The sequence below is a fragment of the Myotis davidii genome, unplaced genomic scaffold (genome assembly GCF_000327345.1).
Source record: "Myotis davidii unplaced genomic scaffold, ASM32734v1 scaffold290, whole genome shotgun sequence".
NCBI classification, from domain to species: domain Eukaryota; kingdom Metazoa; phylum Chordata; class Mammalia; order Chiroptera; family Vespertilionidae; genus Myotis; species Myotis davidii.
Window position 1 is genome coordinate 1,910,097 of NW_006285049.1, and position 14,588 is coordinate 1,924,684.

Below are 14,588 nucleotides of genomic sequence, written 5' to 3' on the forward strand. Positions count from 1 at the left end.
CCCACCCGCCTTTGCCTAACCGGCTCATCGCCTCCCGGTAATTCGCCGAACCGCCTCTCCCGGTGCCCCCTGCCGTGGGCTTTCTGGCCGCGCTCCCAGCTCCTCCCGAGCTTGGTGATTTCGGGTTATCGCCGCCTCTGCAGCATTGGCACTATCTTGTTGGCAGTAACTTGCTCCTTTATCGCTCTCCGCTCAGCCTTGTTAAAGGCACTTCGCGTTTGCTACGCTCACTGTAATCGGGGTGGTGGTGATTCTTACAAAACGTCTGTGAAACCCTCTAGAGCCCACCAACCATTTGACTTGGGGTTCCTGTTCTAATTGGGTATTGTGGATGGAATAGGCCGGACCTTTACTCTTTATAAAGATAATTTGTGTTAAGGACGCCTATTGAAAGGTAAATTACACTACATTGGAAATTACATTTACAGTGAAACTTTAAGCATCTCTTTAAGCATGATTCCTTCACTTTCTTCCAATTTAGAGATTTTCTTCCTTACCCGCCCCCCTCCAGTGCCATTTCTTTTTGTGTGTGTATGTTTAAAAAATCTTTTTTTAAAAAATCTTCATCTGTGGATATTTTTCCATTGATCTTTTAAAGAGAGTGGAAGAGAGAGGGGAAGACATCCATGTGAGAGAAACACATCATTTGGTTGCCTCCTGCACACACCCTGACCTGGGCCCAGGCAGGGGAGGAGCCTGCAACCAAGGTACCTGCCCTTGACCGGAATTGACCCCGGGACCCTTCTGTCCAAAGGCCGAAGCTCTATCCAGTGAGCTGAACCGGCTAGGGCTCTAGTTCCAGTTTGGAAACCTCATTCATTTTTTTACCTAATTACAATTAATTATCCCAACCGGCTAGGGCTTTAGTTCTATTTTGGAAACGTCATTCATTTTTATCTGATTACAATTAATGTGGTCTTCATATCACCCATCTTTTGAGTTGAATCTAGAGAAGCAAATGGATTAAAAAACAGGTTCTGCTACTTCAGGCTAAGATGATGTAACTCTTAACTACTGCTTGCAAGCCTTTCCTTTACCTGACTCCCACATCTACCAATTGCATTAGCTTTATTGTCTTGCTGTAAATATCCATTTATGGATCTTACTTCCCCCAGTAGGCAGTGCTCTTCTCAGTTCTTATTCTTCTTATCCTCAGTATCTTGTGTGTGTGTAATTGGTGCACAGTAAATGTGTGTGTGTGTGCAAGAAGTTTCTTAGTGTATAAGGTGTTAAGAGTCTAATTGGGAGAGAATACATGTAAAAATACCCAAAACAAAAACATGATGATATAGTACAAACTGTATCATATACAGAGTTTTCCAGAGCACAAAGTAGGGTGATTCACATGATTACTTCCACACCCTTTTCATATCATAAATGGTCCTAACCACAACTTGGCCCTGGCTAACGCTAATTGTACAGTGGTTCCTACAGTATATACTTTCTAGTAACTTCATAGCTCTAAACATTCTCTTGTAATCACCTCTTTGCATGTATGTAAGCACATAAATGTTTTGTCATACTTGTTACATTTTGTTACTGTCAGGACTTTGCCATTTTTTTCTCTCAGATTTCCAGTTATCTTCTGTTCAGTTACTAAATTGACTTCACATGAATATCTGTAACTATTTATGTTCTTTGAGTAAAATAAATGACCAATGTGAACTAGGAAATGAGTTATTAGAATACTTTTCTAAAAAGGAAAAAATGTTTATGCTTATAAGAATTTTAGTGGCACCAAAGGTTCCAGATCCAGCATTTCATGTTGAATCTTGGATTAAATGTCCCTTCTCCCAGTGCTTCTGCAAAGTGGCAAAATGAAAGTACCATAAGCACACTGAAGAAGCTGGGTATATTTGTATGAAAATGTAAATTTAGGGCTTTAATTATTAAAATCATAAAACAGGATAGATTCCCTAGAATTAGCTAGGGTTTGCTTTTATCTTGCTAAAGTGTATGACTCCTTGAATTGAGGATATGTTAAAGGATGAGAAGTTTTGTGATGTTTGTTGAAAATCACATTTGCTTTTAAGTCAGGATACCTGGGTTTTTGCTTTCCCTTTGCTCCATCTGTGTGATTTTAGGCAAGTCACTTAACCTCTCTGAACATAATCTCTCAAATTCTTTGATTTCTTGTTTGCTGAAGCAGCCTTTCTTTGTGTGTGCACTTTGTTGTGATCATAGCATAACAGAATACCTGTTACCACTCTGTAGCTGATGAAGTATTCAGTCTTTTTTTAAAATAATGGTGATAGGATTATGAGTAATGTAAGTGTGACTATCATGCCTAGTCTTCTCTTGGAAATCTGCCAAGAAGTATGTGTGCTGAGGGTATGCTTATTAACCTAGTCCCAAGCAGTTAGGCTTTTAACTTCCTTTTCTGGGAAAATTAGATCCACCAGAGGAGAAAGTAATTTCATATAAGCAAAAGAGCTTTGAATTCCAGCAGTTTGAGTAACTATGGGGAGAAAGTATTTAGTACGACTGGGGCATTCCTTGACTGTCCTCAGAATATCAGCAGCTTTATGTTTGGCTACTGAATAAGACGCACATGGAAGACAAGTCTTAATAGGACCACCACAAGATCTGTCACTTGTTTATGAAATAGTTTAGCATGAGATAATGGCAAGAGCAATGGGTTGGGAATTTCAGTGTAGTCACTAGTCAACTCTATGACCAAATGCAAATGAGTGTCCAAAGGGTTGGCTCGCCTAACTTGCTTCTTGATGTAATATTCTGTGATTCTGTGGGTAGTCCATAATTGCTGTTTAGTATAGCACAGATTGTAGAAATGTTTGGGAAGACCTCAGGCTAGTTATAGTTCTCATTTTCTTCCCATCAACTCAACTCTCCTTATCACCTTTTATTTTTCTCCACTAAAAACACAAATTTCACTTCTGAGTGGTTTCCTGTTTTATAATTAAATGAAGGAGATATTGCAGTATATAACCTTTCTGTTTTCTGCCTTCTTTTATAGGACTTTGTATTTCTGCTGAAGTCAGTGATGTGAAAAGACCTGACATGGGTAAGACTGATTATGAAGTGATCATTCAGTCCTTCTGGTTGTAGTTACTCTGATTAGTTAAGCTGAATTGGAAGAATGGGTTTTCTTAACGTTTTTAATATTTGCATTTTTGTGCTTAATAATTTTAAGGGAGATCTCATACTAATTATGTAATACAGTATACCAAACAATTTTCTTTTAGTTGAGACTTGGTCTATAGCATTGTTGGGAAGCATTTTCTCATTCATTGTATTGAAAAAGCCAAATAATACACACCAGCAGACATTTACTATGTGCGAGGCCCTCTTCTAATTACTTAAAATGTATTTATTTAATTTACAGTCATCTTACAAGGGTACCTATAGTACCTACAAAATAGGCACTGTTATCCCCATTATATCGACAAGGAAACTTACACACAGAGGTTAAGAAACTTGCCTAGGGTCACACAACTATAACTGGCAGAGCCAGGATTTAAACTCAGGCAGCCTGGTTCCAGAGTCCTTGCCCTTTAGTACTGTTATATTTCCTTCTATATGATAAATAATTTGATTAAGGTAAATTTTAAGTTTCATTTAGCTAGTGGCACTGACAGTTGTGACTGGAACATTTTCCACTATTCAATGTACTTTATGTCTGTAAAGGGGGGTCAATATAAGGTAAAGACTACTAGCCAAATTAAGAATAGATTGAGAGCCCTGGCTGGGTAGCTCAGTTGGTTAGAGCATCATTTACTAGTAGAGCAGGGGTGGGGGACCTTTTTTCTGCCAAGGGCCATTTGGATATTTATAACATTCTCGGGCCATACAGAATTATCAACTTAAAAATTAGCCAGCTATATTTGGTCAAACATTGAATTAACTCACCCCTCATGCCTTGGCAGGATCAGAACAAGTGATTCCGGGGGCCTTATAGGGCCCAAGGGCTGCACGTTTCCCACCTCTGATTTAAAGCATCATCCCAATACACTAAGGTTGTGGGTTTGAGGAATCAACTAGTGAATGCATAAATAAGTGGCCCTACCACTTGTCGCTCTAAAATCAATAAATTTTTTAAAAAAGAGTAGGCTGAAAACCTATACAGTTAGATCTTAAGATATTCTATCTGCTCCTTTTAAATTCACATTGGTCTTCTCTCTTATTTTGTTTTTCCCTTTAGCTTTGTGTACATTCTGTCATTTGTTTCCCTTTTTTCTAATTGCTGATATTATAAGTCATTGAGTTCCTTTATTATTTGTTTCTATTCTACTCTTTTATAAGAAAGTAACAAAGTTCTCAAAAAATGGTTGTAAAGTAAGATTCTGCCATAATATTACAGTGATTGAGCTGATGTCTGTTAAGAGCCATATGAATAAATGTTTTTGGCAGAACATTTTTAGGTCGATTAATTTTTTTGAATTAAAACAAGAAATAAACCACTGTTAACTAGTGTTTGTTTTTTGAATTGTAAAATTTTGCTCCATTCTTATTATATTAAAATTTTTCCTACAGTTAAAACATTCAAAAATTTATTTTGGGGAAATGTCATTATTTTAAAATTTTGCATTTAACTCTTGACAGTTTTGAGATTTCTTGCCAATGGTTATTTATGAAGGAGAGGTCTTATTACATGGCTGGTCTTTGGGAATTATTATTGTTATCATCCTTACCCAAGGACATGTTTTTATTGATTTTTAGAGAAAGAGAAAAGGAGGGAGAGAAAGAGAAACATCAATGTGAGAGATAAAAATCAATCAATTGCCTCTTGTAATTGCCCCAAATGGGGATTGAACCTGTAACCTTTTGGTTTATGGACTGATGCTCCAACAAACTGAGCCACCCAGCCAGGGCTGGGAATTACATTTATTAAATGAAAAGACTGATGTATAATAAAGTAGTTATTAAAGCATTATGTGACTTGAACTAATCCGGACTCTTTCTCCAGATGATATTGCTGATGGGATGAGAATGGATGCTGGAGAAGTAACTTTAGTGAACCACAACTCCATATTCAAAACCCATCTCCTTTCGCAAACAGGTTTTCCAGAGGACCAGCTTTCACTTTCTGACCATCAGGTTAGAAATAATTTTCTTTTGTCAGTTAATGAATTATTTTGGCTTAAGTTTTCATCTTATCTAGTTTAACAGCAAACTCAAAAGAACAAGCATATATATAACCTCTTTAGAATCAGTGACTCTAATGTTTGAAATTCTATTTGATATATTAAAGTTAAGACAAGAACCAGACTATGCATGAGTTCTTTGACAACAGTACCAGTGGGAGATGTGCAGGAGGCAGCTGATCGGTGTTTCTCTCTCATCGATGTTTCTAGCTCGTCAGACTTCAGAGAGATAGAGAGCCAGAAACATCGATGAGAGAGAAACATCGATCAGCTGCCTCCTGCACATCTCCCACTGGGGATGTGCCCGCAATCCAGGTACATGCCCCTGACCGGAATCAAACCCGGGACCTTTCAGTCCGCAGGCCGACGCTCTATCCACTGAGCCAAACCAGTTTCGGCTGTCTGCCTTTTTGATATATGATGCACTGGTTTTCAGAACAGGAAATACTAAATGTATAATTACCTTCTCATGAGCAGTTTTTGAATTAAATTGTATAACAGATATTTTTGCCTGTTTTTTCTCCTTGAAGCCTCATTTTATCAGACTGTCTATGTTTTTCTTACTTAGTAGTATGTTGTTTAATTTATAATGTGTATAAATATAATTAGTCATACAGGGATGGGCAAAAATAGGTTTACAATTGTTCATATGGAAAATAACACAATAATTAATAAATAATAATACAAAAATAAACTGTGTTTCATGTGCTTCACAACTATAAACTTATTTTTGCCCTACCCTGTATTGAATTCTGAAATAGGTCATAATCTTGTTTAATGATACATATTTTTCTAGTATAAAGTACTACATTTTATTGTCAGAATATGATTTCAGAAAAATCTTTTCTGCTTTGTTTAGATATTACCTTCCAGGCAAGGAAGTTTGGACGGATCTTATACATGTTCTACAAGAAGTGCAGCTTATAGTTCAAATTATTATTCAGGTATGATACATTACTTGGAGTCAAAACCTACATACCTTTCAGATTTCTTCCTAGTGTATCATTTGTGTTTGCCATCTGTAAAAGTGAAAGCATTGTCAAAAGCAAAATAGTATTTTCTCCACTAACACATCATTTTAGTAAGCTGTGTATGTGTGTATGTATATGTTGTTGCTATGATACTTAACTGATCTAGTCTCGACTAAATATTTTTTAATGGAAAAGTTGTTTTGAAATCCATTCTCCTACTTGTTCATTATGTCATTGTAAAAAGCACTACAGTGTTTTGTTTTGTTTTAGATATGTCTATGTGATGTAAAGGTTATTTATTTTATTGATTTAAAGCTCAAAGTTAGCCTATTTCAATTCTGCTTGAAACCATGAATTCTGAAAATTTATTTCTGCCCAAGTGTATCCCTCCATCAGGGCAGGAAATGTTAAGTACATGTCTCTATCTAGCACCTGCCACAGCCATGCTTGCATATTTGAGGGCTTGCCTATTCAGCTTGTGATCCATGACAGAAGTCAGCATTCTCTAGGCTATTCTAGCCCCTGGGCTGCCTGACTTTGCATCTCCCCTTCCTAAGATTTGGACTTCCAAAGATTTTCTGGTTCTGTCTTGGGGAAACGAAGAATTTTTGCTCATTAGTCTCTTGGCAGACTCAAGAAGATATTAGTGTTTTCCTATGTCTTTACACTCCTGCTTCAATCTCCCCATGTTATCACAAATATGGGAATATTAGTAATACCACTGAACCTGCCTCAGTGAGATTTTTATAAGGATAAACAGATAAGTATGAAATGCAAGTAATAATTATTGTTGTTATTTGGCTTCCTCAGGATTCTTTGTCAGCAAGATGAGATCTCCTCCCCTAAAAAGACGTTAGTATGATGCTCTTTTAGATTTATATTATATTTAAATGTCATTTAGGTGGGTGGTAATTTATCCTGGGCACTGGATTTCCTCTACTGGGATGGGAAATGGTCTCCACATAGTATGTGCATAATTTGTATAGAAAAATCAGTTGTCATGGTTCTTATTATTGTTTTTTTGTTAATCCTTACCTGAGGATATTTTTCCATTGATTTTTAGAGAGAGTTTAAGGGAGGGGGAAAGACAGAGAAACATCGATGTGAGAGAACATCAATGTGAGAGAGACACATCAACTGGCTGCCTCTCGCGTGAGCCCTGACTGGGGCCAGGGATGGAGCCTGCAACCAAGGTACCTGCCGTTGACCAGAATCGAACCTGCCACCCTTCAGTCCATGGACTGATGCTCTAAGCACTGAGCCAAACCAGCCAGGGCAGTCATCATTATTATTGAAAAATCCTTTCTGATGAGCAAAGAACCTGAAAGCTGGTTTGATAGCTCATTATTAATCCTAAGGGAAGGGTAGTTGAGTGGATAATGAAATCAGATAATTAATATTTCCATTTGAACTCAGTTTGTGTTTCCTTGTAATTTCACATGCTGATTTACCATTGGATAGAATATTTGCTTTTAGTTAAAAATAATTGCTCAATAATAAACAGTTTTATAGGGAAAATTATATTCACAGTCTGCTATAATTCAACTCATCCTTAACTCCTCTCAAATCATCATGTTCTTGACTATAGTGATATTTGGCCAAATTCCTGGCTTTTATCTCAGTTAAATTATTTTTGAGAGTTACATTTTTCCTATATTTGTCCTTATCTACAAGACCTCTAAGGTCATTCTCTAAAAATCAGAATTTTAAATCTTGAATGTCAAGGGTCTATATGCCTTTTTCTTATAATAAAGTTTTTCATTTAAATCTACTTTTTACCATGTACTTTTTAAAACTTTCTTTGCCATACTTATTTCAGTTCATTGCATGTCCTACAGAATTTTGTCTCTGCTATCTCCTTTGGATGTATTATTTTCTGATAATCTCCACATTGATTTCTGTGATCAGTCAAGTCACTTCGAGCTTTGCCTCTTAATTGTGCTAGACATGGGTCCCAAGTTTACCTGCCTTAGTTTTCTCATTCTGACTGTATTGGCATTTGTCTCCTCTCTCACCCTGCTATCCTTTCCTCCACCAAAATGAAAACAAACACAGGAAAATCCCAAACTTTAGAATGTAGGGTCTGGAGCTTTCTGTTTATTGCTTTACTGGATCTGACTCTTGATATATGAGAAGCCTTCTCAATGGCATGTGACAGAGGCATATCAAGCTTTTAAAAATCTACTTCTTAATCCATTTAAGATTTGACTATTAGAAACACTGATTTAAAAAATGTTTTAGCCTTAACCGGTTTGGCTTAGTGGATAGAGTGTCGGCCTGCAGACTGAAGGGTCCCAGGTTCGATTCCGGTCAAGGGCATGTGCCTTGGTTGTGGGCACATCCCTGGTCGGGGACGTGCAGGAGGCAGCTGAATCGATGTTTCTCTCTCATCGATGTTTCTGACTCTCTGTCCCTCTCCCTTCCTCTCTATAAAAAAATCAATAAAATATATTTAAAAAATTTTTTTTAGAAAACAGAAAAAATGCAGCATTTTCATTTTAATAACTTAGTGCTCGTCAGACTTCAGGACCTCTTTGATTAAGAGTATAATTGAATAGAAAATTAAAACATTTTAAACCCTAAACAAAGAAGAAATGATTTTGCTCATGCTTAGAATCTTTATCAATGTCTTCTCTTTAGAAAATTTGTTAAATTAGGTTGCCAAACTGGCATTTAGTAGATGAAATGATTTAAAGCATCCTGCTATTTATAATAACTAAATAAATCCCAAGGAAAGCAGGAACTACATACTGTTGGTTACTTTCATAGTAAGTGATTGGCTTATACACTTTTTTTTTTTAAGATACCCATAAAAATACTGCCTATTCTTATAGAGAATTAATAGAGAAAAGTAGGAAAATACCCATGATTTTATTAGAACACAACCAAAATTAAAATTTGGTTATATTTTCTTATAGTTTTATGTGTGTTTATATACACATGATAAGTAATCTTATTTGTGGCATAGGCAGTCTCATTTCTTAATGATGACTGAAAACCAGGCTAAATCACCAAAAAATGAGTGTCTGTTATATCGTTGGTCCCTCTGTATCTTTGTTTGGTCACATCAGCAGTAGAGGACTGTTCAGTGATTTTGTTGAGTAAAGATGAAACCACCTTATTCTGGTTAAACAGACTGCTTGACTCTGTGCCTTTCCCTTGCATTTTAAAGCTGAGGTATTTTTTACATGCCCTTGAGAAGGCTACTCTAATTTATCCTTAATCTCAAATTTCACACCTGTCAGGGTAATTTTCATTTTTTGGTAGACATCTCTAGTGAGATCATTCCCTAATCAAATTTTAGCAAAAAAGTATGAGAGACAAAAATGTCTATTGTTACTGCTTTGCATTTAATTTGAAGATAATTTTCTGGTCCTTTAATGAGACTCATTTTCATTAGCCTCATGTCTCTATCTTGAAAGTAATGGTAAAAGATACTAAGCATACGTAATGATTACAAAGGAGAAAGGTTGTAATTCATTTTGAAAGTAAATTAAATTATTAGATTAGGTTTACCCACTGGTGAATCAACTGGTACTAATATCACTCACCCTGACTGCTGCTTTTTTTATATATCATATTTACCCTAAATCCTGATAATCCTGATCAACTGGAAAAAACACACATAACACAATACAAAACTTATACTTTTGTCAGCTGCCATACTTTGTGGAGAGAATATCAAAGGCTACATTAAATATTTTAAATAACATAAATATGTAATGTTAAAAGTCCTATAGTAATATGCTTCAATGTGATATCTTCAATGTGATATTGACAGACCAAAAAATGTAGGAAGCAGAGAATTATCATTCTCGTTTTTCCACTGATGCTCCTCAGAGTTCCATAGCCTAACATCTGAAGTTATTTTGAAGGCATGTAAATTGTCCAGTCTTGATGATTAGGAGAGGAAGGTATAGAAATTATTCTGTTCTTAGCTGAAACTTGGAAATAGAGGGTGTCAAAAAAAATGTATATGTACTTTAAGTTGAATTTTGAAAAAGAAATGTATTTTAGTAAAGATTGCCTTTATAATTCTTCTAAGTGTGTGTATACATTTTTTGGGACATTCGTTTTGGAAGTAAATTTAATTATTAGATTAGGTTTATCCACTGGTGAATCAATTGGTACTAATATCACCCTGACTGCTGCTTTTTTATATCTTATTTACCCTGAATTCTGATAATCCTGATCAACTGAAAAAAAATTTATTATTCTTGCTTGTAAGCCACAAGTCAGAAAATTCAAAAAAAAATAAACAATTCTTAGCCTGATTGCAGCAGAAAGCATTGGAGTATTGATATGTCTGTTGATTATGGCATTAAGTGACTGAGATACCATATCAGAACCAGATGAACATGATGGGTCATTCTTGCCATAAACTGGCCAGAATAAGCAGCAATTAAGTTATCTCTGCTCTTAGAGAGAGCCTCTGAGTTGTGAACATGGTAATTAAAAACAGGAGATACCAGCTGCTTATTAAGCAATAACTGTTGTTCATTTGAATTACAATTTTCGGCCCTCCACCTGCTTTCTTACTGGTCTGGCCTACCTTCTTTCAGGCCCAGGCCTGGGAGTGCTTGCAAGATATAGTTGGGGTAAAATGTTGACTTTTGGTGGACACCACGGAGTCACATTGATGCAGATAAGGCACATGGCTGTGGCAGGATTCAGCTCCTTCAACAATTTTCAGGTTAGTATGGCTGAATCAATTATAGTTTGTAGAAGTTCCCTTACTGCAGACTTTACTGGCAGTTGAGACTGGGATCTTCCATGAGAGACATGGTAATATGCCACATTACTTTAGAATTCAATGTTGGACATGGTTGCAGTCAAATGGAGAACCACAGTAGGTATTTAATTTATTCAAACTTTTATTCCTTTAGATAAACCTTCCTCAGACAGTTTTCTTGGCTCAGGAGACTTAAGAACCTTTGGTCAGAGTGCAAATGGCCAGTGGAGAAATTCCACTCCAGCATCAGGTACAACTTCACAAAAATCAAGAAACAGCCGAAGTCTTTACCTCGAAACCCGAAAGACCTCAAGGTAGGTATTCTGGCTGCTTAGTTCATAAGCCCTTTCTGCGATATAAGAGGAAATGGCTATAAGATAGTTGTTACATTGGTATTTTAAAAGAGTAACACCATTTTGAACTTTAAACCATAGAGATATGGACAAGTCCATTTTAAACTTTCAACTTTTACTTGGTGGTGAATTTTGATGACAGCCAAATCATATTAAAGGAGAGAGCTTTTTTAAGATATATTTTTTATTGATTTTAGAGAGAGGAAGGGAGAGAGATAGAAACATTGATGAGGACATCAATCGGCTGCCTCCTGCTGGGGATTGAGGCTGCAACCCAGGCATGTGCCCTGACCGGGAATCATTCGGTGACCTCTTTGTGCATACCAGCTGGGCTAGAGGAGAGTTTTGAGGGAAATCTTGGTAGGTATGAGTATATTAGGACCCTTGAGGATCTGTATAGCTATTATGAATGTCAAAGTGAAAACCAGTATCTGCAACTAAAGTAGCAAATAAACTAGCACATGTTGTGAGCTCTTACATAACAGAGACTGCTTAAACCAAGGCAGCTCTGTACCTCATGGCCTTAGTCATCTAGACATAAGCTATTTCTGTTAGAAAATAGAGTCACAAAGTACTTGCTCCTATTTACTGTTGAGCCCAACTTCATAAGCCCTACCTATCCTCTCACCAAGTTTATACTGATAATTAAAGGCAGATGAAATTTGGCTTAGAAGCTTTGCCATCAGGCGCTTTACTATATAAGTAAAATATTATTTAAAATAGTATTTATGACTTCTTAAATTTTACAGGAGTGATGGGTTTTAGGCATGTTATATCATTTAATTTCCTGCTTAGTCAAGGCTAAGCTTTCTAGTGTTGATTGAAAGCCACCAATAAGATGGCTTTTATTTTATTTTATGATTATTGGCACATGGACTGTGGAAACATGTGTCAGTACTCTCAGAATCATCTTCCCACTTCTTAATATTTTAAACAATTATACCTGAATTCATGAATACATTCACAAAATTAAAACATTACTCATAAAACTAAAGACCCATGACCACTACCCACAATCTCATTCTCCTTCCCTTAGTGTATTTCCTTCCAAATCTTTTCCTATGCTTGCTCTTCTTTCACTATCTCTTACTCATATATAGCATAATATATATGCTATGTATACGATGATGAAATGTATAATATCATTTTGTCTCCATTAAAGATATTGTGTCTCTTGGCAGGTTGCTTTTTTTGCTAAACAATGCCATACTGTTATTTTTTTCAAGTAACATTATTGCAAAAAGAGTACATGTGCTTTGTAAAAAATTGGAAAATGCAGATAAGCAAAAATAAAAAATAGGAGCCTCGCATTCCCACCAGTCAGAGATCACCTTTGTAAAATTTTAGTATATATCCTTCCAACTTTTTTCTCTGCATTTACACACACTTTTTTCCCCCAAAATGAGTTTATACTGTGCATATTCTTTTGTTAATCTGTTTTTCCAATCATCTCCTTTTTACCACTCAGTAAATTTTATCTTATACTCTAAATTATATTTAAATTTTCCTAGTTGACCCAAACTATCCTTTACAGCTAATTTTGCTCAAACCAGTATCCAATCTAGGATTGCATCTGGTAGTTATTGCCCTTCAGTCTCTTACAATCTAGAACAGCCCCTTTTATTAATGACATGACTTTTTTTTCTGCAGAATGTCTCACTTTTTGGATTTTACAGATTTCTTTGTCATAACATCATTATTTTGTCCTTTATTCTTTATATTTTTTCTAAACTAGGTTTTTGACTTGAGTAAAAGGTGATGCTGTCTTATTTCACATTTAGGAAACCTCTCTCTGGTTCTGTCATTAGTGATAATGGATTGATCTCAGGATTAGAGAGATAATAGTCTCGTCCTTATTTGTACAGTTAGGTTTCATTCCCCCTTGTGACTAGAATGTAATCTAAATGATGTTACTTTGGCATTATATGAATGACCAGTTCATATCACTCTAATAGTTGTTAGTCTCAATTGATAACTCTTATCTGGTAACAGTTTTTTTAAATTGAGGTATAATTGACATAGCATATTAGTTTCAAGTATACCACATAATGATTCGATAGTGAAATGATCACCATAAGTCTGGTTGACATCAATAACCATACATGGTTACAGAAATTTATTTTCTTGTGGGAGAACTTTTAAGATCTAATCTTAGCAACTTTCAGATATGCAATACAGTATTATTAACTATATTCACCATGCTGTACATTACATTCCTATGACATTTTACAACAGGAAGTTTGTTTGGATTTTATAGATTTCTTTTTCATAACATCATCATTTTGTCCTCTAGTACAGGAAGTTTGTACCTTTGGGCCTCCTCTGAATGTATAATAATTTTACTAGAGTTAATGAGATAATATTTTTCTAATTTTATCATTTTTTCCTACACTTATTAATTGGCACTCTGCTAAAGATGAGCTCTTCTTCCTCATTAGCTGGGGCTATTTGGTGACTCTGGAATACATTTCCTACCAGGAAGGCAGGAAATATGATTAGGTCTTCCTTTTTTATTAACCTAGTTTCAAAATAAGTTTATTTTTATTGATTTCAGAGAGGAAAGGAGGGAGAGAGATAGAAACATCAATGATGAGAGAGAATCATTGCTTGGCTGCCTCCTGCATGCCCCCTACCGGAGATTGGGCTGAAACCTGGGCATGTGCCCTGACCAGGAATTGAACTGTGACCTTCTGGTTCATAGCTTAATGATCAACTGCGCTGGCTGGGCTCCATTGATTTTCAGACAGAGTAGAGGGAGGGGGAGAGACAGAGAGAGAAACATGGATTGGTTGCCTCCTGCATGCACCCGACCAGGGCCAGGGGTCAAGCCTGCAACCAAGGAACGTGCCCTTGACTGGAATCGAACTTAGGACCCCTAAGTCCAAGGGCTGACGCTCTAACCACTGAGCAAAACCGGATAGGCCAAAGAAAGTTTATTTTATTTTATTTTTTTCTGTTCATCAGATTATTCACTTGATTTTCAGATTCACTTGTTGATAGATGTGTATTTGTTGTTCATAATTTGTATCTTTACCTTTTTCTTCTTCTTCCTCTTCTTAAAGGATACCTTTCAGCATTTCAGATAATACTGGTTTGATGGTGATGAACTCCTTTAGCTTTTCCTTATCTGTGAAGCTCATTATCTGACTCTCACTTCTGAATGATAGCATTGCTGGATAAAGTAATCTTGGTTGTAGGTTCTTGGTATTCATCACTTTGAAAATTTCTTGCCATTCCCTTCTGGCCTGCAAAGTTTCTGTTGAGAAATCAGCTGATAGTCGTATGGGTATTCCCTTGTAGGTAACTGAGTTTCTTTCTCTTGCTGCTTTTAAGATTCTCTCTTTGTCTTTTGCTCTTGGCATTTTAATTATGATGTGTCTTGGTGTTGTCCTCTTTGGATTCCTTTTGTTTGGGGTTCTCTGCACTC

At 36.2% G+C, this 14,588-nt stretch overlaps 1 protein-coding gene across 3 annotated transcripts in view; it reads left to right on the forward strand.

Annotated features, from left to right (window-relative positions):
• SENP1 (SUMO1/sentrin specific peptidase 1) overlaps window positions 1-14,588 on the forward strand; it is a 49,252-nt gene that overhangs the window by 921 nt on the left and 33,743 nt on the right. Inside the window, exons 1-6 of one of the 3 annotated variants that reach the window (XM_015558594.1) lie at window positions 7-37; window positions 2,978-3,025; window positions 4,928-5,058; window positions 5,965-6,049; window positions 6,887-6,928; window positions 10,963-11,122. In XM_015558594.1, coding sequence (XP_015414080.1) covers window positions 3,022-3,025; window positions 4,928-5,058; window positions 5,965-6,049; window positions 6,887-6,928; window positions 10,963-11,122 — 422 coding nt within the window. In that variant the 5' untranslated portion in view covers window positions 7-37; window positions 2,978-3,021. Of the gene's footprint in view, window positions 1-6; window positions 38-2,977; window positions 3,026-4,927; window positions 5,059-5,964; window positions 6,050-6,886; window positions 6,929-10,962; window positions 11,123-14,588 lie in introns of those variants that run through there. The other 2 variants (XM_015558593.1, XM_006755495.2) reach the window with 2 other exon arrangements.